Below are 25,410 nucleotides of genomic sequence, written 5' to 3'. Positions count from 1 at the left end.
TCTCTTACTGCTTATATCTGTTTGATAAATAATGTAATATAAGTACTTTGAAACACATTTTGACTTACCGGTGACCCACCAGTTGAGAAACACTGGTTTAGAGTGTGGTTTGAATCTATGAAAATAAGAAAAGTATTATATACAATCCATAACAATCGATCTAATTCAGAATAAAGTAGATTTACCCGTGAAGTGATGCGTACATTAAAACCGAAATACAAGTATATCAATTTAGCGCCATATTTTTAATTTGATCTTCTTTCCTTGGCGATGATAGATTTTTCAAACATAAACGAAATTTAAATTTTAAATTTATTTTTCTATGTATTTTTAGTTATATCTGCTTAATAAATTAAAATGTGGAAACTTGAAACTATTATTAAGTTTCCGAATAGGTGTTTCTACATAAGTTGAACTTTATGTGTTACAAACTTTTTAAATTATTTATCACTCTTTGCATTAATGGATTATTATACAAGAATATAGAATTATTTACTATTATTGACATACAGTGAAATTATTGTAATAAATGTTTCGGTACGTAATTTATCTTTTATAATTATTTTACTACAATAATTAACTCCTGTATACATCGTGTACATTGTTGACAAATATAACAATAATAATCATTTTATTCTTTAATGGCCATCGATAAATATAAATAGTATAAATGACGGGGTCTTTTTTTACTTGTAAGACTTCAAAGGCCTGTTGTCATACATAACAAATACAAACATTTATTTATAACATAAAGGTACAATTTGTTCGTTTAATTTACCACGAGCTGTTGTTTCAGCGACTCAATTTATAATATTATATATCGCTCATATACGGCCCGAGCCAATAAACCATCTTGTATATATAGACACAACGTACGCTGCATGTTTGATCAGCGGATCCAATTGCCCCCGGGTTTCGTGTGAATAGGGGAGTGGGAGTAGTGGTGTACGGGGAGCCTATTAAAACCTAATCACGTATAGATACATACACCGACGGATGATTCTGCTGTTGTTGTCATTTGATTCCATGTTGTATAATACCCAACCAGCTATTATATACATATATATGTATTTACACTGCTGTCAACGGTCTTTTTTTTTTCATTTTCGGTTGCTCCTCCCCGCGGTTCGCGCCCCCTCGTTATAGACTTACGTGTATAGATACATTTAACCGAATTATGTGGCGTGCTCAGTATAAATATTAGCCGGGTATGTTTTCTATTCTTACGATACACACGCACACCGCAGGGGGGAACAATATATAATATTACGACGACGACGACGACGGAGGCGATGATATTATTATTATAAAAGAACCGTTTTTTTTTTTCCACTAGCGGTTTTCTGAATTAGAAAACCATCCGACACACCATCTGCCCCCGTGCTTTGGTGCTGCTGTTACAGGGTCCCATTGTCGCGGGGCCCCGCGTTGCAATGGTAGGTAAATACGGCGGGGACCGTCATGGCCACGCTACGAATATACGCATATATACGCACGCGGACAATAGTCATAACAAAAAAAGTATACATAAGAAGACGAACAATAAAAAAAGACCACGAGGGTGTGTATGTGTGTGTGAGTGTGTGTTTATACGTAATATTTAGCTCGCGGTGCTTGACAAAAAGCTGCCGTCGGCGGTAGACGGGGCATCGTGACAATACAAAGCGGAGAGGGATGGGGCAATTCTGCTAGGGGGTGGAGCCGCAGAGAATGTATTATTTAAGTTTATGATAAAATAATTGTGTCGTGTTTGAATTAATATTAATATTATTAAATTAAATTCGTCCTCGATATATTTAATTCGACAGTTGTACACTTGTACGTCCTACTCGCGTATTATGTTACGCCACTGTATACCATATATTAGGTATATACACTATACTTACCTTTTCAACCTTAAAAAAATATAATATTTCGATTGTATGGTACACACACCTATACCTACATAGAATATAACCAATGTATACATAGATCAAGGTCATAGGCACGAAAATAACAATTAGGAAAATACACAAATGTTTTCAAAAAATACGTTGCTACTCTATATAGAACCGTGTTAAGTATAGGTACTATTATAATACCTATTTATATATTAGGAGTAATCAGAAAATCCTGTTAAAAACGTCTATCACAATTTTTTGACATACGCAAATAATAAAGGGTGATTCACCTACAAGTCGTTCATCATTATAATGGTGTTCAAATTCTAAAATATAAATAATTTCGTACCGTATTTTTTAGAATATAAGGAATATTCAGGGACAATTATTCAAATCAGAAACTTAATTTTTTTTTCAAATTGAATCAAACATTTTTCATTGTAAATTGTTAATCAGATGTTTTTTTTGAAAATGTTTGTATATCTAAACACAATTTTAACCAATAGTTACAGGTTTGTCAAAATATATATAACGTACCAACTAGTCAATATATATTACCTAGTCTCAGATAATTTTTAGAAATAATGAAAATACTACTTGTTCGAATTCGATTTAACCACAAACAAAATACACGAACATTTAAAATAAAACATAATTTGCTTAATAATTCACAGCAAAAAGTATTGTTTACATTTAAAAAAAAGATGTTGGACTTAATATAGAGTCCTAAGATTAAAAAAAATCCAAGAATATAAAAATATGATCTCCCAACTATAGTTATAAATTCAAAAATTAAGAATTTTAATAAATAAATTATTAAAGGGAAAGATGGCAGTGGAATGATGAGTGACCTTGTATAATTTAATTTTGAATTATCTTTATAAAAAAACACCGTTTCGTTGAAAAGCTTATACAATTTTTTTTCTTGTCAATTAACATACGTACCCATTATAATGATGTTTTTTGATGTATCAAAAATCATTACCAACGATTAACTCACGTGCAAATGTTATTTGTTATTTTTGTTGAAGCTAAATCCAGAAAATGCCAGAAAAACATTTCACTCAACTGGAAGCTGCTCCAAAAGTAATATTTTCTTAATATATAATTATATCTAAACAGTTAAACCATAATTTCTATATTATTTATTAACTTTAAAATACTATATAATATAATATATATAATAATAATATTTATTAAAAATTGATGATGAAAAATAATATCATATTCATAATTTTATTAGTGGTTCGTTAATTTAAACATTGGATAAATTAATGAACCAATATTATTCGATTATATTAATTTCATATGATGGTCTAGGAATATACCTACAACATTTTAAAATCAAAATATTTAACGAAATATACAATTAACTTAGCCTATTACATATATAACTATACTTTATGTAGTAAATTATATTAGTAAAAAATCTTTCCAATGTATTATTTATATATAATATATTTTTGTTGTTGGTAGAATGTACACGTTTAATAATAATTATTATGATGATTTTCTGAAATCGATTCAAAAACAATTCTGGTTGGCTAGCCGCATGCGCATGTTCTTCTTAGTAAATAGTTGCATAATACATACTTTCCATACATATACATCTTATTTTACATAATATAATATTATAATAGTATAATACGAATAAACAATTATATTTAATAGGTATATAAAGGTACATGTTATGCACCCTAAACTGGTAAATATAAAAGCCATGACAGACTTTTATAAATGCATTCGCATGTGCTTCACCCTCATCCCTCGCTCTCTTATGTATACATCATATTATACATAAACATAATATTCAGCAGCTAGCAAATCGTTATTCACAGTGAAGTCGCGTGTCGGTCGTAATCAAAACACGATTCAAAATCGCGGTTGCGGGTAATTAGTGCGTAAATCGCGTACAAAAAATAACATAGTTCAAAGAGATTATTGTGCGTGTTTCCTTTGCGGCGAAGTATTTTCGTATTTTTTTCTGCGGGGGATAGTGAAAAATGAAATGAAAAAATACCCCCTTAACGAATACATTATTGCGGCATAGTGCAATTATATTTTTATCGTTCCACCCACCACCCGATCCAAAAAACCGACGTCGGCGGTGGTTCAAGTGTATATATATATATACATGCTATTATACAATAATATACGATCGTGCATACATAACAAATTCTGTCGTGTAAGTCGTTTTCTTTTGAAGTCGCTAATGAGAGTTTGTCCTCCGCCGTCGCCGTCACGCCTGCGTGCCTATATAATATGTAGGTATATAGCCGTATACGATTATGTATAATATTATTATAATACGTGCGACGTTCTTATATATATAATATAGTTCATGGTTGGAATAGTGGTAAAATCTGTGACTGATCAAAAAAAAAAAAAAAATATGTGGTTTTTATTTTTTCCGCTATAACGTATGCAACGTGCATTTAAACGATCTCTGACGGTTTTTGCACTATTTATATATATATAATATATGTATATATACAAGTTTGTGTATTATATTATATTATACAGAGGGCCGAGTCAAGTGCCCACTTGCTTTGCCGTCGCATGTGCGTCGCGTGTACGTGCACACACGCGTTTTGACGCCGCTTTGTAGGTAGGTATATAATATAATACATACAATAATAATGATATATTATGGAAGTACGGTTAGTATAGGTATTATATGATGATTATTTGTATGCCGCGTTCAAAGATGAATTCGGTCGAGTTTCTGATTCTAAGTACGGCAAAAAAAACGTATACATTTTATGTGCGTATTATAGCTGCAATCTACTAAATTAATCGGGAAAAGGAATAATGACCTGCGAGACTTTTTTTTTTTTTTTTTGAAGTATAATATTGTAAAGGCACGTTATATTATTATATTTGAAGATTGGGATACCTTTATATTCTAAATTTCTATTAGGAATAGGTATATATTATGGTACATGTGTAGAAATATGCAACTGACGTATAATAAGCTATAATAGCTATTTAGCTATAATATAGAGTAAATAAAGAAGACATAATTTATTATTATTATTATCATTATTATATCGATTATATTCGTCTAATTTAAGATTATATTTTCGTTTTTGATAATTTCAGAATTTTGATTGTAAACCTTTAACCTTCCATATTTATTTTTGTTTTTGGCTACATTTTATGAATGTAATGTTTTTTGTGTGTATGTGTGTGTGTATTGTTGGTGGTAGTCAAGTAGGTACTCCATATGATATATAGGCACGTTTATATGCTATACTTTAACAGCCATCGACCACTACCTGTACTGACTTCACCCGTAGCTATATCGTATTATCGTATATTGAAATCCACGAATTGTAATATAATCATATAAGTATAATAATAATAATATTATTATCCATCCATCCATAATCCTTACAATAATTGAGAATCGAGACGGCAAATCATGGAAAGGAGAAAAAATTCTTTTCATTTTATTTTTGCTATTTAACCTTTTAATGATTCAAATACGTTTATTTTTATTTATACTTTTTTTTTGACACTTGCCAATATAATATTTCAACGTAAATAAACCGCTCGCACAATAGGCGATCGACCGCAGACGACAGCTCGGTGGTGTTTAGAGGGTTGAATAAAATAAACTCGAGGTCGAGGTATTATTATCCGTTTCTCCGAATCTCCTAGTGTACATTATTATTGTTGCTATAATATATATTATATATATATATATACGTACGTACGTAGTGACTACCTATATAATATGCTTTCGGTGTGGCGCTAACTAGTTGTCTACCTCTCGTCAATCAACGATTCCCCCAATTCGACAATAATATTAAGCTAGCACTGTCCCTACAGACATACAGACAGCTGTTGTGATTTATTCTATAAATCGAAATGGTCCGATGAACGCACGTTCGTCTAAAGTAGCTTTCCATTTCCGATAAATGACTTCCATATAGTATGCGTGTGGTCCCCCTCTGTTGAATGTACGCGCCTATAATATGTCGCGGTGTTTTGTCGCGTGTAAACGTTCACTTACATTATATTAGCAGCGTACGTTATTTGGACCAATGTAAAATAATGGACCCTTCGCTATTCGCAGCCCGGACACGCGATTTAAGACTTCCACCGCCTAATCTTATGGTATTTTAATGGGCACTCCGCGGGGTCTAGATGAGTCATCCGCGAAGGGGAGAAAAACAAAATGAATAGGAAAGTGTGAACGTAAAATATGTTCTTTTTGTAATGTTGTAATACCTAAAAGTAAATATTAATTATTAATACATAATAACAAACATGATGTATGGCTTTTAGATTAATTACGCATTGCAAGTTTTAAATTAATTCTTATTTATATTTCAGGTGTTGGGTCTTTACGGAGGAGGGACGTGGGGGTCCGTCAAGACGTTGCTTGGAGCTGGGGTGGGGGGGCTCGGGCCTTTCCCTTGCAGAGAAAACGAACCATTTTGGAAGATGCCTCACAAAGGTAAGATTTGAATGATGTTATACAATACTTTATTAAAAAACAAAACTGCATAAGACATTATAAAATATAATAAATTAATGTACAAAAATGAACAAGAATATAAAATACAAAATATAATATATTTTTACACATAATCAGATTTCTATAGTCAGTACCTAGAAGTTTTTAACTTTTCATGACTTACGAAAAAAAAATTAAACTTAAATGAACTTTCGATCGTTGTCAAGTTTCGATAATATTATGCATTTAAAAGGAACGAGATTTACAACTTTTAAATTTAATTATAATATTAATTTTTTGTGGGTGGTGTCTACAATAGTAAAACAACATTAAATTAAATTAAATCAATGATTCTCAAGACTCTAAAATATGTTAGGTATTAATAGCCGATGCCGATGTTCAATATAAAAATCGAATATTTAATTGTAAATAATTTAGATACTTGATAAAATAGGGACTTAATTTATATTTTAAAATTTAAACACACATTTTGTCTATCTATTTTCGAGACGATGGACACTAATTAAAATTAATTAATTTTTGATTTAAAACAACGTGTATGATACAGATGGATATAGTATTGAATAAAGATTAGGTAGCTGTGAGTTGTGAATACTTATAGTGTTTAATTATTTCTTGTTTTTATTCAAATACTTTATTTATACATATTATATTTTATCAATATCATTGCCAACTATTCCGGTTGAGTATGTCTGGCCGACACATCGACGCACCGACGGAGACAAACTGAAAAAATAAAATCGTCTAACAGATCTTTGCGGCATGATTAATGGACATCAAGCATTTCAGAACGATTTTCAATCGCTGTGTTCTTACAAAATCTTTAAATCATCGTTGTTTATTTTTTTTTTATCCATAAAATATCGTCGTCCTTTTTTTCACTCGTATTATCGCGACAGATAGATTCAATATAGTATGACGCTTTTAATGACTAGATTTGATAAAGAAGGGGAAAATAAGAAGGAATACAAACCAGTTTTAATCAGTTGACATGTGACACTGAGTACACGAAAGGGACCGGGCCGTGTGCGGTTGTATAATATTATGAGATATTTGTCGGGGCTCATTTATGTATCGTGTTTCAGCGTTATTTTTTTCTTTTACTGCTCCCGCCTTACATGTGTGTAGTAGGTATGGGTATTATAAATATATATATATACACTTACGTAGGTACATGTTATATTTATTACTGCAGGTAAAAAAAAATATTGAATTATAAAATGAAAATATCTTAATAACCTTCCGTGCGCATATAGATACGTACAAAAAACATGTAAAAGCAGTGCGTCTTCGTCTACGCGCGTCTATATCTCTGTCTAAGCGTATACAAACACGCCGCCCCGTAGTCCGGTTTACCCGACACGAACCGTCACCACTACCTCCACTCGCTCTTCGACTAAGTCTACGACATCGAAACGAATCCCTTGTCGAAACTAAAACATTAGACTATATATAGAACATCGTTTGTCATTCGACTCCAGAGCGGCGGACGCACAATTCTCATCAAAATTGAAAATAACCCCATGTAGTGCGTTCGATCGATATGATTACACTGTACTTATTATTACATTTATATGATGGCGTTAAAACTGTTTAAAAAATGTAAACCGTTTTAAAATTTAAAACGCTCGCACTATGTAGTTTAAGAATTTCAAACCATTTTAACGCCATTATATAAACGTAGTACCTATAAGTCTCAACATTTAAAAAAAAATCCGTTTTTGTTTTCAGTTTTAAAAATAAAACTGAAATAAGTTTATTGTTCTTTATAAACTGTCAATTTGTTTAATGTTTCTGACAGTGTACCGTACATAATAAAAAGTATATTAAACTATAAATATTTCATTCACATATTCACGTATTGATATTTGACATTTGATAAATACTCTATGTATACGTTTTTTTAAAGGCTTAGTAAGAAATAAGAATAGAATTTCGGATTCTAAGTTCTAAAGACTTGCTATTGATTTTTCTGTTCATCATTTATTATAATGATAAAGTACTATATTATTTTCTTGTTCATATGGTAGGTAGGAAGGTATAGTCATTACTTTTATGGAAACCTATAATAGATTAAATTATATGACATACCTATGTACTATAGTTCTACTGTGCACATATCATATGCCTTTTTTTTTTTCCGTTCAAAAAACCAGGAACGGGTGGGAAATGTTTAGCACAATACTGCCACCCTCATACATATCATATACCTACAACACTTCAAGAACAATGTCAAACGAATTTTATAAAATGTTAAATGTTAAAGTAAAAATATATACAAATAAATACCACAAAAGAACGATATATATTTAGACCACACGCGCGCAGTATGGGTCCACATTACTTCCTTTCAATGCCATACAAATGACCTTAATAGTGTCATCGAAAACGACCCAAAAGAAGGATATTATATTCACAGTGTAACTTGTCTTCAATACCGCAGCGTTATGTACCTTATGTATCTACCATATATTGGTGCATATACTAATATTGAGTGCTAATACCTGACCTGGAAAAAATAATATACTTAATGAGCTCAGACTGAGTACAAATGAAAAATTTACTTATTGAGTCCAATAATTATTTTGAGTAAAATCTAAGATCAACCATCACATATATGGAGATAACGATAACTATACGTGATAATGTTCATATAATTTGACATATTTACGGTATAATAACACGATTTGAAAATGCACAATTTAGACAATTTATTTATACCTGTATGTATATATATAAATGTATTTAAATAGTAATAACATTTTTAGCCATGCTTATACAATTTTTTGTCACTGGCTGTTCTGACTGCTAAGTCTGTTAAAAATTGTAAGGAATATATTTTTTTTAGAGTTTAACGAGACTCGTTTAGTGTTAGAACATGAACTCAGTACTAATTAGATATACATTTAAAATTTCACAGGACTCAATTGGTACATATACTTACCTTAAAACCACCCGTGATTCAGTTCGTTTTAAAATGATTTATTGAGACTCAGTTTATATGTAGCCAACTACACTGCACACACACACATATATATATATATAGGTCAAGGCATCTTTGGGAATTTAATCGATCGCGGGTAATCTGTTCCCCCTATATGTTTATCGCCCGCAGGATTCCCCACAGACAGGTGTGTGTGGCGCGCGCGTAGGCGTATAATAATATAAGAGGCTTTCGAAGGGGCTTGTAGCATAGATTTTTCCATCTCCGATTATCACACCTGCAGAACAATGATGGCGAAACCGCACCACGTTTTCTGCCTTTATATTGTATAATAACCATTTAACATTGAGCCCTGTCGGAACTACATCTCTTGTTCGATTTTTTCTCTCTTATATTTTTGTTTATCGCGCGAAGGGTTAATCTTAACACAATAGGAGTATTTTTCGGCTTCTAAAGCACGGCCCATTCACGCGTGTACACATTTACACATTTACTGAACTGATCGTAAGTATTGCGAGGTCACCCAATACTTTAGGCTTGTTTACTTGATTACGGCGCTTAAGTGTTGTACGAAATCTAGGTTGTTACCTATAGTTCTACCAACTCAGCTGACTGAACAAAAACTTTCAAGTCCAACGAATAGATATATACAATATAATGTTTGCTCGGCAAGATTGTATAACATAGAGGTATACCTACTATTGATGCTTTCATGTTGCATTTTCCGGGACTTTGGAAAGTTTCACTGATCGTATAGTAATCAGTAATCACAACATGTCAATGTTGCTACCAATTCTTTGGTAAGATTATGCTGTCTTTGACGTCGCACAAGTTGTCAGATTATTGAACACGATTATATAGTATTATACCGTCTATTTATAACCGCAGACGAGGCTGTATAACCACTGTACTTTCTTTGTATTTGCTACAAATTAATATCATATATGCCTACATTGATAGATCTTCTAAAGTATAGTTGCATTGATATATAGGCATAAACCTCTGTAGTTTTAAAATATAATATGGTATACCTACCAGTAAAACGCATCAGTATAGGTACAACAGGCATGTATTTCGTACAAATCGATAATGTCTTTGTTAATGATTTGTGATAAAGTTTCATATCAAGTAAAGAATTCCAACTCTTTCAATATGACGTATTATTATTGATGTTATGAACTTCTGATTCAACTCTATTATCTTTCTTCTGTGAATAATCAAATAATTTTTATTTGATTTATAAATTATACGCATATATTAATTATATAGTGTATAGGTTAGGGATATTTTATTTCATAAATCATTAACATTATGTATTATTTTTATTTTCTCTAATAAGATTTTACCAAATAATATTAAGGAACAACCACGATAGATTAAAAATGTATAGTTGGTAAATTTAATTTTACTTTTCCCACAGGTCGTACCTTTGTTTGTACCGCAAATTTGTTAGGAAATCGAAAGTTTACAAAGAGTTAATAATTTATTATAAATTAACAAATAAAGTAAATTCAATTGCAATAAAAATATAGAAAATAAAATAAGTCATTTAATTCATACAAAATATTAAAATAGTGCGGTATTACGAAAAACGTATTTAAAAAATTTACCCTCGTGAAAACAGCAGGCATTTCCATTGCCTCCTACCTAAATTACTAAGGAAAGAAAACGTAGTGGAATTAATGAAAATCTAATTAACTTTTATTATAAATATAAATCACTTCTGAAGGTCTGAAATCGATACTAAAGAACGAATATACTTGTAATACCTAATATATTTCATTCATTTATAATATGTAGGTACTCTATATTTTTTAGCTTAGTCGAAATAAATAAATGTCAACGCGATTGTATTTTTTGTATATAGATTGTACATTTCTTCTATTTTAATAAAAAAAAAGCGGGTAAGTCGTGGATGTCGCTCTGCTGTACAGTAGGTTACTTTAATGGATGGAATTAAATTTGAATCCAATGATATTATATCATTGTATACGAAAAACGATTCTGAGCGGAGACGGTTTATCTGTTAAGGATATTATATTATAGATTATTAAAAATTTTTAAATCTTAGATTTAAGAAAAAAATTTTTATAAATTTCTAGCATAAAATAATTTGCGAATTTTCGTGATTTTTACATAATATGTTGTCAAAATTCAAACTTTGAATGCTTATAAAAAAAAAGTCGATTAAATGTTTTGAAAATTTTACCAAGTCTAGGAAAGGCTAATATAAGTAAACAACCAAAATTTCAAGTTTTTACGAATGTTTTTAACCGAATTACAACAAAAAATCTCCCAAAATTAAAATGTCTATAAATAGCTAAAAAATTGCTAACATTTTCCGAACTAGAGTTTAGAAACTGTAAGAAACAAAATCTAAAATACTACACAAAAGATCTCTTGTCATTTTTCATTTGAAGCATTTCTGGTAAAAAGCGTCGTCCGTAATTATTTAATATTATTAAATCGTGAAATCCTACGTTTTTCTCCTTTAACCGCTTTTATTTCGAGTACCGTTTCGAAAATCGAAAAATGACCTTTTTAGTAGTACCAGATCAAGAACATTGCCTTTCAGAAAAGATGCTACACTTGATACTTTTGAGCAAGTTTAGAAGGAAGAAATAAACATCATTGTAAAACCAATACATTCGTCGCTCCGCTCAGAATCTAAAAGGTTCTCTATTTTATAGTTAATTGATTTAATCTTTATAAATACAAAATTAAACAAGAACAAAACAAAACAATTGTATATATGCATACAGCCATATATAGATATACTAAATAGCTCTTTTTCATATTAATATTTAACATATTATTATTATTGTGTTTACTGTTGGTATATAATATTTTTTGTTTTTATATTAATTTAATTAAGACTCGTATTGATTTGCCATCATAATTTTTTCTTCTCTCTTTTATTTTTTAACATAAATAATCTTACAATATTTTATACTACAGTGTAGATGGGCTATAGTAAGATTTCGCTATATTTATTATTTGTACCTACTCTGTATACTATAGTTGTATAACTAGAATAAAAAACTATACATCTATATAATTGCAGGTAGGTACCTAACTTCTTCTTTGGACTTGAGTATTTGGTGCTATTCCTGCCTCAGTACCTATATCGGAACGTTTTTCCTATTCTTTACGTTATGATATAAACTCCATCATGACCGCCGCCGGCACGGCGACAGGATAAAAACGCGCGTTCTCGGTGGAGGTGTTGGGTCGTTAAATTTACGGTAAAGCGCGCATGCGCACAGTACACCGCGCAGATGTATAGATATCACATATATATTAAGTATGTACATTTTATTTGCGCGCGTTGCCGTGGCGACGGACTGAGCGGCGTGACGCGCGGCGGCGTATCCCGCGCGACTCTGTGCGCTTCCGGCCGAGGCCGCCGGTGTATTATGCGTCCGTGGTGGAATCGGAGTCTGCAACGGTGGGGGGGGGGGGGGTGGTGGTGCCGGACGTGCCGCCGGAAAAACGTTTTCCCGCCGCGGGCTGGCACAGAGCCGAAACGGCCGGACGAAGTATGCGCACGCACTCTATGGTTCCTCATCGCCTCCCCTCGAAACGGTTTACGTGATATACCTAAAATATTATATACTATGTAGACGCGCTTTTTCTGCAGCACACATATCTATCAACCACGATCTCTCCCTCAGATTGTTTTATGCGGCTTTGAGATTTCGAATATAATATAATGCGATTGTATTGTATTTTCTAATATACGAACGAAAAGAAGAAAAACGAAAAAAACAGTTTTCACAGCGTAGGAAATGTTGAATCTACTATAAGCATATAAGATATTCTGATTTTAAAATTATCTATTTATAATATAATTTTACAGACGGCTGTTTATTTAGAAATATATTTCTTGAGAGATGATGATTTTAATATTATACATATAGATGTATCTAATATTATCTCTTACTTCTTACTCGCATGTTTTAAGAATTACGTGTTTAGAATGTTTAGATAGAGTAGTTGAATATTGTATTGGAATGATTTCCTTTTGAACTCAACAAATTTAATACTTTTGAGATGAAACCCGATCTCGGTGCAATTTTATTTCATTACATGCGGTACCAATACTTTACAAACTGACATAAAATTTATCAAAAACACGGAGTTTCATTGTATATCATATACAGATAGCGATGGCATAGTGACGATGGTCTTCGATGATCACAGGATGGCTTAGGTATATCTATATATCTATATATATATATATGTCGATTCCCACTTATACGATACGAGTGCCTATATATACGACACTCGTAAAACGATATTGAAACGACGTCTTTTGTGCGTGTATTATAGACATTGGAAAATAGAAATGTATACATATTAAAGGTGTATATATACCACTAAATTCCACTCGCAGGTTTTCAAAATAAAAACCGCTTAAGACGACAGTTTTTGAATTGATACCCATATTATATATATACAATATCGGGATTTGGGTCGCGCGCGCGAACAATAGCGACGAGGACGAATATACACTACCACGGTGGCGGGTATAAAAAAATATTATTCCGACCCTATATACTTCGCATACCGTTTTTGAATACATGATACAAAACCCCTGTCGTATATATAAATAGAACTGTAAAGTGGACCACGATAAAATGTTTATACTCTTTTTCTCCGTTCGATTGTATAGGAAATAACTAATAATTCAATATACGTGCGAAAACGATTCCATTGCTAATCTTTCAGTTGAATTGAACGTAAAAAGATAATTTAAATTCTCATCAATCATGTAAATTTATCACACCACGGGAACGGCATCATAAACGCTAATCGATTTCGATATCCATATACCTATGATATGATGCAATCTTGCATAAATTAGTTACGATTTATACGAGAGGTTAGGCCTGCATACTATAATTATACTATATGTTTATCTGTTTATACAAGTATGAGATGGAATCCAAGACAAATATGAGAAAACTATACACTGAAAAATAAAATATTAACTTCTAAATATGATATTAATCGCGTACACATATATGGTATTATAATAATTATTCCGGTTCCTAAAATGTAAATTAAAATATATAAAAAACTGTTTGGTACTTATATCATTTCGTTTTCGCTCTCGTTGTTCCGTACAAAATGTGCAATAAATATTATTGATTAACGAAACGCATACCATTATAATCGTATACAATATACAGTACATTGCATACATACGACTGCGTGCAACCACTCGACGCAAAAATATTATTATTTATCGATTTATAATAAATCCGTCACGACTACGGCTGCCTTAATAGGATTTTTATACGTAATAGGAACTTTCACCCGCTGCGGTTCAAGTGGCTCTCGTAGCGACGACATGACATACGCTACCGCTCTTGTCAGCTCGTCGTCGACGGCCAATAATTCGCAACACTCGAGAAAACAAGATAGAGAGGGAGCGAGAGGGACGTTGCAGTGCAGTGTGTGTATGTGTCTGAAATTAAATTCAAAAGCAATAAAAACCGTTTTCGAAATGTGTTTGTGTGTGTAAACAGCCTATACATACGTATAAATACAAATATATGTGTAAGAAAAACACCATACGCTTCGACCGTATATTATTATTACTTTGTAGCGCTGTGTAAAAGGGTGAATTCGGTTCACCGTGTGTTGCCAACAACGCGCGTAACAAGTGACAAAAGCGCATACGCGAAAATACGACATATATTTATTATATTTATTATTGTGCATCATATTATATATATAGGTAGGTACATCGGTGCTGACGGGCGCCCATCGTGAAAAAAAAAACCTCTTCAACTCTACTCTCGCCACTCCTCCCCGCGGTGTACGCAATCCTTTAAGACGATTTTCAGGCCCTCGCTGCAATGTTTTCGTACACACACTGTCGCACCCTCTGCGAATGTTACAACAATATATTATTATTATAAACTTATTGCTTTATAATATTAAGTTATATATTTTATATTTTACCATCGTCTCTATGAAAAATGAAACTCTCTCCGTCGCTTTTGGAGGCTTCGTAAGATCCTAGCGACATGCGAGTTATCGCCACTAAACATATTTCTATTTTCTGTATTCAATAATAATATTTATAATATGTACATATATTTTTATAGATGATCACAATTATTATGTAAACGTATATGTGCGCGTTGCAGTGATTTTTCGACGCGCCAGTATACATAATATACCTATAATAGGTACACTGCTGCATTATCTTTACTTTGATTTTGATGGATCGAGCGTGTAACGATGTAATAATATAATAAAATACTATTTAGGTATACCGTATAGGTAATAGTTATACGTTTTTAGAGACACGTTGTTTACTATTATGGACTCGTCGCTCGAAGATCCGTCTCAGATGAAAACCTGTTTCGTTTGGTTTGCGCCCAAACGTCGGCGGCAACCAAATGTAATTATAATAATATATGTATTCTGTTGGAAATGTATTTTACACGTTTCAGCGAGTAATAATAATTTAAAAACGAGAATTTAATAATCGTATTATTGTGATTATTACAAGGAACTAAAGTGCATATTTTATACTTATTCGTCTGATATTATATTGTAGGTATATAGAGACGCATAATAATATGCGCGCTAGTTCGATTAATAACAATCTACCTCGTTCGGTATTTCTATATTTTACAATTATTTTTAACGAACGACTTCGTGGACGACGTGTACCTATCTTTTATCATGGCCGTTCGATATTTTATTCGTGTAATAAACTTTACACACACCATATTTTATTGTTTGAGGATTAACCATCGGAACGAGGCAATTTTCGAACCATTCAATATTGATCGATAATAGACAAATTATTATAGAACTAAAAATATATTCTCGGCAAAATGAAACCGCCGAAGAGTTACAATTCAACAATTTCAGTTGAATTTGAACGGGAACAATGACGCTTAAATATCTCCTCTCGCTGCTACACACGCTGATATATATATAATATTAATTAATATCCCCGCGGTGAGCTTACGGCAGTGTGTGTGGGAATGCTTGCAGTCGGTGCTGTCACCGGGTGTGCGTATAGTGTGTGTGTGTTTTTTTTCCACCGCCACCGCCGCCACCACCGTTCCTCTTTACTTGAGTGACAGATCCAATTTGCTTCCCTACTTCTCTTCGAACAATAAAAACCGCTACCGTATCAGAAAATACCCACGGCCCGCATATATATTCGCATAATATAATATAATATATATATAATATTATTATTATACATATAATATAATACACACGTAATATTTTCGTCGCCATGGTCGGATAAACACGCATCGGAGGGGATGACGTTATGTTATGTTTTGCGTGTGTGGTCCTCTTTCATTCAGTCATTTTTTTAAAAAAAAAAACGCTTATTGCCAATAATTCAGCATAATATACCTATTTAATATCATGGTAGGCTAGCAATAGGCACGGGTCGATCAGAAATTCGTGTCACAACTCACAAGTTCGAAACATTTTTTTCAACCCAAATTGTCCATCAACTTACACCCATATCTCCATAATAATTTCCATATCAATTTCTCTAAAAGTGTCTTAAATAATCCTCATTAAATTTTATTCAAACACAAGGTGTACCTATAAAACAATTTATAATATTAATGTTAATGTCATTTTCAGATGATTCGGACCACTGTAACATGACAGCGGCGGCCGCGGCGATGGTACAGAGCTCAGCGGCTCTGTTCGGTTGTTCGGCGGCCGGTCATAGTGGTATCAACCAGCTGGGTGGAGTGTACGTCAACGGTCGCCCGTTGCCGGATTCGACGCGACAGAAAATCGTCGAGCTTGCGCACTCGGGCGCCAGGCCTTGTGACATATCCCGCATACTGCAGGTCTCCAACGGATGCGTTTCCAAAATACTCGGCAGGTGAGTGCTAACTCTAAGTTTAAGACAATTAATAGAAAATTAATCTTCACCAAAACGATAATACGGCGTGGGTATAAGACTGTAGTTTCAAAAATTCAACTCTCGATCATAGACATGCATTATTCCGTTGATTAAATAACACAACATATAGATATAGGCAACGCCAATGCAATCATTTATACTTTATAGATTATTATTTTTATTTCGATTTGAAATTTTAACTCACTGTGGCACATTATGACAGGAGGAGTGCCCTTAGTATTTAGAGCTAAATTTATTATAATTAATACCTACCTACCTAAGTTTAAAAGAACACCACGCCCACATGTATTCAGTATTTCAGTGTTGTATTTTAGTAGAAGTGTGATACATGTACCTACATATTGTACTTGCACTGCAACATAAAATAATTTGTGTTATAACTTATAAGCTTTAATTATATAGAGTGACTTATATTATCAAACTTAAAGCTAAAAAATGATCCATGTATTCCCGAGGATTTCTAAAGTATTATGAGAATTTTTATATTATTGCGATATTTTACATAGGTTCATAAATTGCTTTAAAATTAAAATATTGTCTAATATTCTTACCTTTTAGATTACATCGCTTTCTTATTAAAGGTTACTCACAAAATTAGAACAGCTGGATACAAAATATTTGATATATTGTACGGATCTATTATAAGACGGAAATAACACATATTATAGTTTGTCTTGTATACGTACGGGAAATTGGACAATTGGGCACAGAAATTTATGTTTACCTAAGATGGTTATAATAATATCGGAGGATTATAAAAAAATTTCCTAGTCTACGCATAATTGTGTATGGTATTTAAATTGTTAAGCGGGTGGTAAATGTTGATCTCTGATATATATTCACTATATTCTGTCATATGTGTTTATGATTACTTCGACGCCTCTGCCTTGACAACGATGAGATAATTACCTAAATATATAATACATCAAATTGTCATCTAAAATACAGAACTTGTATTTAAGTGTGATAAAGCTTAATAATATCTCGTCTGTTTCATCGCCGCAGGTATTACGAAACCGGTTCAATCAAGCCGCGTGCCATTGGCGGCTCGAAGCCGCGGGTTGCCACCAATGGCGTAGTGAACAAAATCGCCGACTACAAGCGCGAGTGTCCGTCCATCTTCGCTTGGGAGATCAGGGACCGGTTGCTGTCCGAAGGGGTGTGTAGCAACGACAACATACCCAGTGTGAGTACCTATACCTATATTATTTATTAACCTAATATTATACTAACACGCGTATTGTGTAACTATATATAAATATAATATTTTAGTATCATTACAATGATTATAAATTACAGTAACATAGTCGCGAAAAATCTTCAAATTTGACACTGTTTCAGAACAGCTCCTGAAATATGACAATATATTTCAGAACTGCTCGTAACGGAATTAGGTATACTGTATAGGGATAAATGTAAAACAATATTATAGTTTATAAGTACCTATTAATATTATTGTATCTGCACAGGTAAGTGATGATTAATATAGATATAGGAAATCGAGTAAATTATATACGATTTGAAATTCCGATGCGTTTTTTCCCTCGATTTCGGTAGGTTAGGTTTAGGTTTCAACTTTTTGATTCAACTTTTATTACCAACCAATAGATTTTTGTAGTAATAACGTCTCTGAACTATTTAAATCTTAATGTCATTTATGTTACTGTTTTAAATTGAAATAAAAATAATTAAAAACAGCGTATATGCTCAGAATTCACGACGATAATTAGGAATTTAAATTATTTTTAAAAATCACCATCTGTATTAATGCATCGAGCCGTATTAATGGTTGATTATTACTACCCCATAGAAATCTATAATACTACTGCTGTACGGACGCACGGCATCCCATTGGAATGCTTATTTGGGAATGCGATGTGAATTTTAAGTGCTTACGAAATCTTAAAAGAAATCAATAAGACAATACATATACGAAAATTAAAGTAAATAATAAAATGCTAATATAATATAACAGGTACAATATGTAATATATCGTGAATAATTGTTGTTAATGCTTAAATACCTACAAAAAGATTGATTCATATATTTATATATATGATATTGTGTATACAAGGCGCTTGGATATAATATTATAATAATGTAGGTACCTATACCTTTAGACGTTTTACAATCCCGAAATGGGTATTATTGTATTATTATTTTTGTCGAAGGGTCTATATATATATATATAGGGAAATCGATTCAGTCAATAAAACGCCCCCTCCTACCGTTCCGTATAGGAAAAAGATACTTTTTTTGGACAGAAAAAAAGACGAGAATATAATAATAATAATAAAACGTAAAATATGTTTTCTCATTTTCGTCCCTATCCAAAACACGCACATGTACACTTTTGTTACCAGTTTTCACGGACCGTCGCACTCAATTCCAAACACAATGTATATAAATATATATAAATCTTTTGCCTCTGTGAGGCGCATCGTTCATATATATATATATATATATATATCAATCATATACGCGGGGTAGATATTGCGGAATTACTTTTTAATACGAAAGTAGAAAAAAACTGTAGAAAAGGAATCTTTTGCTCTGTTGTGTGTCGGCTCGAATCCATAGTACCTATATGTACATGTCGACGTATGTGCCTCGATCATCCGGTCTCTTGTAAGCGCTGCATTCGCCGATGAATGTACATTTTTGTCGAGTGCCACTTATACGGGTCCTCTGAACAGCTATCATTATTATTCCGTCGTGTTGTTATGTGTGTATACGCATGATGTATATGTATTACTTGTAGGTATTATAGGTATTGTACCTACATAAGTTTATTCTTTCCTTCCGACCATTATTGTACATATTGTTGAGCGATCGCAACGACGAGGATCATAATAGATATTATAACGCACAGTTTCATATAATATACTACATTTAATATTGTGCGTTTTCAAGTGGTCCTGTAGAACAGCTGTGCAAAAAAGTTCGCTAACGTGATGGTGAATCCTATATAAATTATTAACTATTTAGTATTTTCCTATTTGTAACATTTTTTACTTTTGCACTACGTGACTACGTCACGTAGTTGTGTAATATATAAATATTTTTAAATATTAAAATATCAATTCATTAAAGCCTTATGTAATGTAGTCTGAAAAATTATTTAAAAATTATCTATTTAGATAATAATATATTAATATATTCAATAGACTAAACAATATTAAATACACATTTAGTGTATTCTAGCATATTCATGGTATGTAATTTTTTTATCTCAACGACCACCTAATCGGCACCTATTCGTTTGAATTAGCTGTTACCTTTTAATTTAATAGATTTAAAATAAGCGAGTGTAGACGATTCAGCTTGATGGAATACTCAATAACATACCGATGTTTGAGTGAATGGAATTAACTCTTTTCAATTCAGTAAAACGATAATGAATACATTTACTAATGAATAAATTCTCTTGAGCTTACGCGCCACACACCTTCTGCAGTACCTATATTCTGTGTTTTGTTGTTGGCCAAACAGCGAATAAAAATATACTAATAAAAATTATGAATAAAATTTTTCTTTTATACGAAAATAACCTAGAAATGTCCTCGAACGATGGGACACCCCGCCGTCAACCCTTATATTATACACATAGGTAAGCGTGTATATGTGCTGTGAGAAATATAATAATATAATATATATGTATATAAGTAGTTTGCTTTATACACATATTGTTCAAGTTGAATGTGGTTAAGTAAATTTTTTCCTCCATTCGTTAAGAATATAATATACGTAGGTACTCATTCCATCCCTGCAATACAATACCACCACGTTGGAAAAACTTGAACAAATTGCGGTATTTTAGCAATAATTGGACGTCAGAGGGCTATGTGATGGTGATGTAGGGGGTCTGGGGGGTCGAGGAAGGGCGCGACGCCGGTGCCAATTATTACAAGTGAAAAAAATAGAATTAGTCATGAACAAAAAAGTAAAAAAGCAGAACCGAAGAAAAGAGAGCGTGTTCGAGTGGTCGTTGCGCTCGTGCAGCAGTTTGTCCTCATGGGATGTGGGCCATTAAACCTACACCGACATTACGTGTGTGTATGTATGAAGTGCATGCGGTTTCCTCCCCATATATTTTTTTCACGACTCTCCACCAAACGGGTCAATTAACGACGATTTGTTGTTTTTAAAAGCACCGCGGTCGTCATTCGCGACGAAGCCACTTTAGAACAACATATATATAAATATTATTATTATTATTATTATTATGCGTCCTATAATCGCTTGTGTTAGTGGCGTTCCCAATAATATACTCGTTCGATCGACGATCACTCTACTAGACAATATATTATATTATAAAAAATCTAACGAGTCCTGACAGACTGATAAACGTTGAATCTAAACTGTAATAACTAAGGACAAAATATAAGTACCTACATAAGACCAAATATTATATTTACTTTATATTTGATGTAAAAATATTATTAAGGAAATTATCCTTATAGCACCTATATATAAAGTTTAGGACTCATCTCAAAAACCATTTATTCTAATTTCGATTGAGGTGCATCAACATTTTCAAAAAATTAATATGCTTAACGACTAATAGTAAAAAAAGGTAAGGTTAAAAAATTTTGTACCTACACCTTATAGGTACGACTATACGATACACTGCAGTATACATAGCTATATGTCTTAAAACGCGTATATAATATACAGAATATCACTATAATATTTGCACGGGCCCGCTACCACGATCATAATATATTGTGGAGGAGTAGGTAGAACTTGTCGGTGAGAAGACAGTGTACGGCGGTGGTGGTTGGGATAAAAGTTACATATATAGGTATTATATGTGTACACCGTATTATACACCGTCAGCGGTGGGGCGACCATCAGGGCGTGGAAAATTATTGCGGATTGGTCGGAAAATGCGTCGCGGGAAAACATGGCCGAGCCGGGAAAGCATAAAACATTGATCCGTATCGACAGGGTGGCGGCTGCAGTGGCGCCGGCGGCGGCTTTGGGGCCATATTTTCCTCTCGATTTCCGGTAGAAAAACACCTCCTCCACCTTTATCTACGGTAAATATAACAACACGTGAAACTCGCAGACGACTATTATATGTACACGATACACTTTATGACATATTATGTGTGTATGTGTATATCGTGTGGATATTATTTACCCGTTTTGCTCATTTCACGGTATTTTGGTGGGATCTACATTATGTAATATTTTGTATGAAAAAAAAACATTAAGTTACATTTTCTTTTCCCACACTGCATGATTCCAACCGATACATTATGATGATGTTTATATTCATATACCTATTATATACATAGTTAATTCGGAAGAACGATAATCGTGATTCGATGTACATAAAATACCAACATATTATATTATGTTTACCGTTATATAAACACCTATTACCACTCTAAATCGATTTATTCAATTAATTTTCATAATAAATATAATATCATATTATTCATATTAACTATTAATTCAATTTTCATCCATATGATGTAAGATTTATCAATAATATAATAACACACCAGTGTTTACTCAGCAGCTATATTTAAAAACATTTTTCATATGTTTTTTTTTATATTATACTCTTGTGGCTTGGCCTAGGCTGGTGTTATATTTAATGACATTGCATTTAAATATATGTTTTTCGAGAAGGTTATATTGTATATACGATACCTAATAATTCGTTATATTATTTACGTGCGCGTGTAGTCACTGAGTTGACTGTTTGCAACACGGTTTAGTTATATATATACATAATATACCCTAGGAAATTTGTCGTAAACAGGGGTCAAGCGTCCGAAGCCCCAAGTCGGGTCATCTGTCATCGCTAGCTTACATAAACGTCAACGGTAATGTTTCCCTAAAAAAATAAAACCAAATTGTACATAATATATTATAATATTATTGCGCGAACACCCTATATATTATATATACTGCTGCGGGGCAGTGTTGCGATTGAAAGTCTTCTGTTTAGGGTTGTTGTCCGGTGTCGGGTGTGCATGGACGGAAGCCCGTTGCGTGGTGTACGCGCCACGTTTTGCGCTCTGTAATTTTGTGGACTACGAAATAATAATAATAATAACAAAGAGAAGGAATTCCTCTTTTAAACTTTATACGACCATTGTGGCATTGTCATTTAAATAAGATATGACTATATATTTTATAGTTATAGAAATGTCTTTCGCCACCCATTCCACCGCAATAGGTTACGGACAAAGAAACTTTCCCGCCCGGCGCCAATTAGTTTTAAATTATTCCCACACCCCTTTCCGAAAATGCACCCTGGAGATTTTTCGCTTTTTACTTTTTCATTTTTTTTCTCGCATAAAACTCCTCAGTAACCGCAAATAATAGGCTCGTCAAAATTTAAGACCCATTGTTGAAACTGCTACTTCCAAAGCCCGCGACGGACGAGTTTAATCGTATTTTACATTGAAAAAATCACACCGTTAATTAAAAGGCTCGATGCCATGTGTTCAGATTGAAATTATTTTACAACGATAAATTCAAATTAAATTTAACAAATGTTATCGTTAATTATAATGGTCTAATATTGAATCATAATTCCATAACATAATAAGTATTTAAAGAGAAATGTATTTTGTTTTTGCTTGTTTCGGACTAACATATTATATATTATATTTGTACGAACTCGTATTTTTACTAAAAAATAAATAAATAAATATATACCTTTACGTCCAACAATATTAATAAAACACAATTTTTTATTTTTTATTTCTTATGTAATTGTTTTTAATTAAATAACTAATAAATTAACAGTTATCAGTATTATATTATTATAACTATAAGTGTCAACTAAAAAAGAGTTCATATATTATTATGATTCACATTAATCACAATTGTTTTCAACTGTCGTAGAGAAATTAATTTTATTACAATAATATTTTTCAAAAATTTTCTTTATTCAACTCCCAAACCTATTCATGAAGTATTTTTTATACTTTATAAATACACACCTAAGCAAAAATTAACTCAGTTCACCCAGAAATATGTATTAGTGTAACTATGTAACATAATATAATTACTTAAAAAGTGTATTTCGCTCATATTTTTTGGTAGGAAAAAGTAGTAATAGTATTTTTTCATCAATTTAATATTTAACGTTTACAATATATTTAAGCGCGGTACTAGTGGTTTGCGTAAATAGCGGCTCAGACATCAAACACGAGAGATTATCGAACCGCTCTTAGTATGGATTTGATAGAAATTTCTGTTAAAAATATATAAAAAAATATAAGGTAAAATTCGAAGTAAAAAAAAACCAGTAGAGTAAAAAAAAATAATAAATAATAATAATAATAAAAAATCGGTTTTCAGTGGTGTGCGTATATATATATATATACTTATATATGCTATATTCACCGCCGCCGCAGCCGTGTGTCCCGAGTCAAACGCAGGCTGACGTATCAAAACCACTCGCCCCGGTTATTCGGTTTCCAGTCGGATGGTCCAGAAGAATGTCGCCCATAATAAAGATCAGCTGATTAGTCCATCTGGCGTTGGCATAGGCCTCGCGCAATAATGAATTCCCCGCTGCAGCCTCCGTACAATATATACGCACATATTGTACACACGCATGTATATACACAGTACACTAGTACGCACCCCTGCACCCTCCACTCAATGCGGCAGCGTTCGCGCTCACGAATATATAGATTTTAGATTCATCCCTCGCACTCTTTAACACATTATTATATTACAAATTATGCCGTCGACCAGATTACACGGGCCTAATACTATTAAAATCCATACGCCCCCGCCCCCCCCGCATACTCCATAGCCGGACGCCTATATATGCAGCCCGCCGACGTTTCTAAATTTACTAGCGTGCATGCGAAAACTCGGCCGTCTGGAAAACTTTGTCGTTCGCAGACCCGACCCCTACGCGCCCGTGTATACCATGTACATACCAGGTATATGTATATATTTGTCTGTGCCGTCGCCTCCATATATTATACTACACAACTCCTGCTGCTGTCTCTCGCGACATTTTTAAGCTTTTCGCGGGGTCCACCGCCGTACATAATCGAATCCGGCGTGTTTTTTGTCCCCGTTTGAAATTTTCCTTAATCCTCTACCCTTTATATGACGCCGCGTATATATTTAATTTTTTCGACCAAGCCCCCCCGCCGACCGGGTTCCCGTACGCTAGCTGCTG

General features: G+C 32.8%; 1 protein-coding gene across 3 annotated transcripts in view; it reads left to right on the top strand.

Annotated features, from left to right (window-relative positions):
* LOC107163459 (paired box protein Pax-6-like) overlaps positions 1-25,410 on the top strand; it is a 46,945-nt gene that overhangs the window by 3,135 nt on the left and 18,400 nt on the right. For 2 of the 3 annotated variants that reach the window (XM_089225207.1, XM_089225205.1), the window contains exons 2-5: positions 2,912-2,966; positions 6,222-6,345; positions 16,949-17,198; positions 18,246-18,426. In XM_089225207.1, coding sequence (XP_089081333.1) covers positions 2,925-2,966; positions 6,222-6,345; positions 16,949-17,198; positions 18,246-18,426 — 597 coding nt within the window. In that variant the 5' untranslated portion in view covers positions 2,912-2,924. The remainder of the gene's footprint in view (positions 1-2,911; positions 2,967-6,221; positions 6,346-16,948; positions 17,199-18,245; positions 18,427-25,410) is intronic. The other variant, XM_089225206.1, reaches the window with a different exon arrangement.

The sequence above is a fragment of the Diuraphis noxia genome, unplaced genomic scaffold (assembly GCF_037042655.1).
Source record: "Diuraphis noxia isolate RWA-SAM2 unplaced genomic scaffold, SU_Dnox_SAM2 contig0004, whole genome shotgun sequence".
NCBI classification, from domain to species: Eukaryota; Metazoa; Arthropoda; class Insecta; order Hemiptera; family Aphididae; genus Diuraphis; species Diuraphis noxia.
This window is presented reverse-complemented; position numbering and strand designations above follow the sequence as displayed.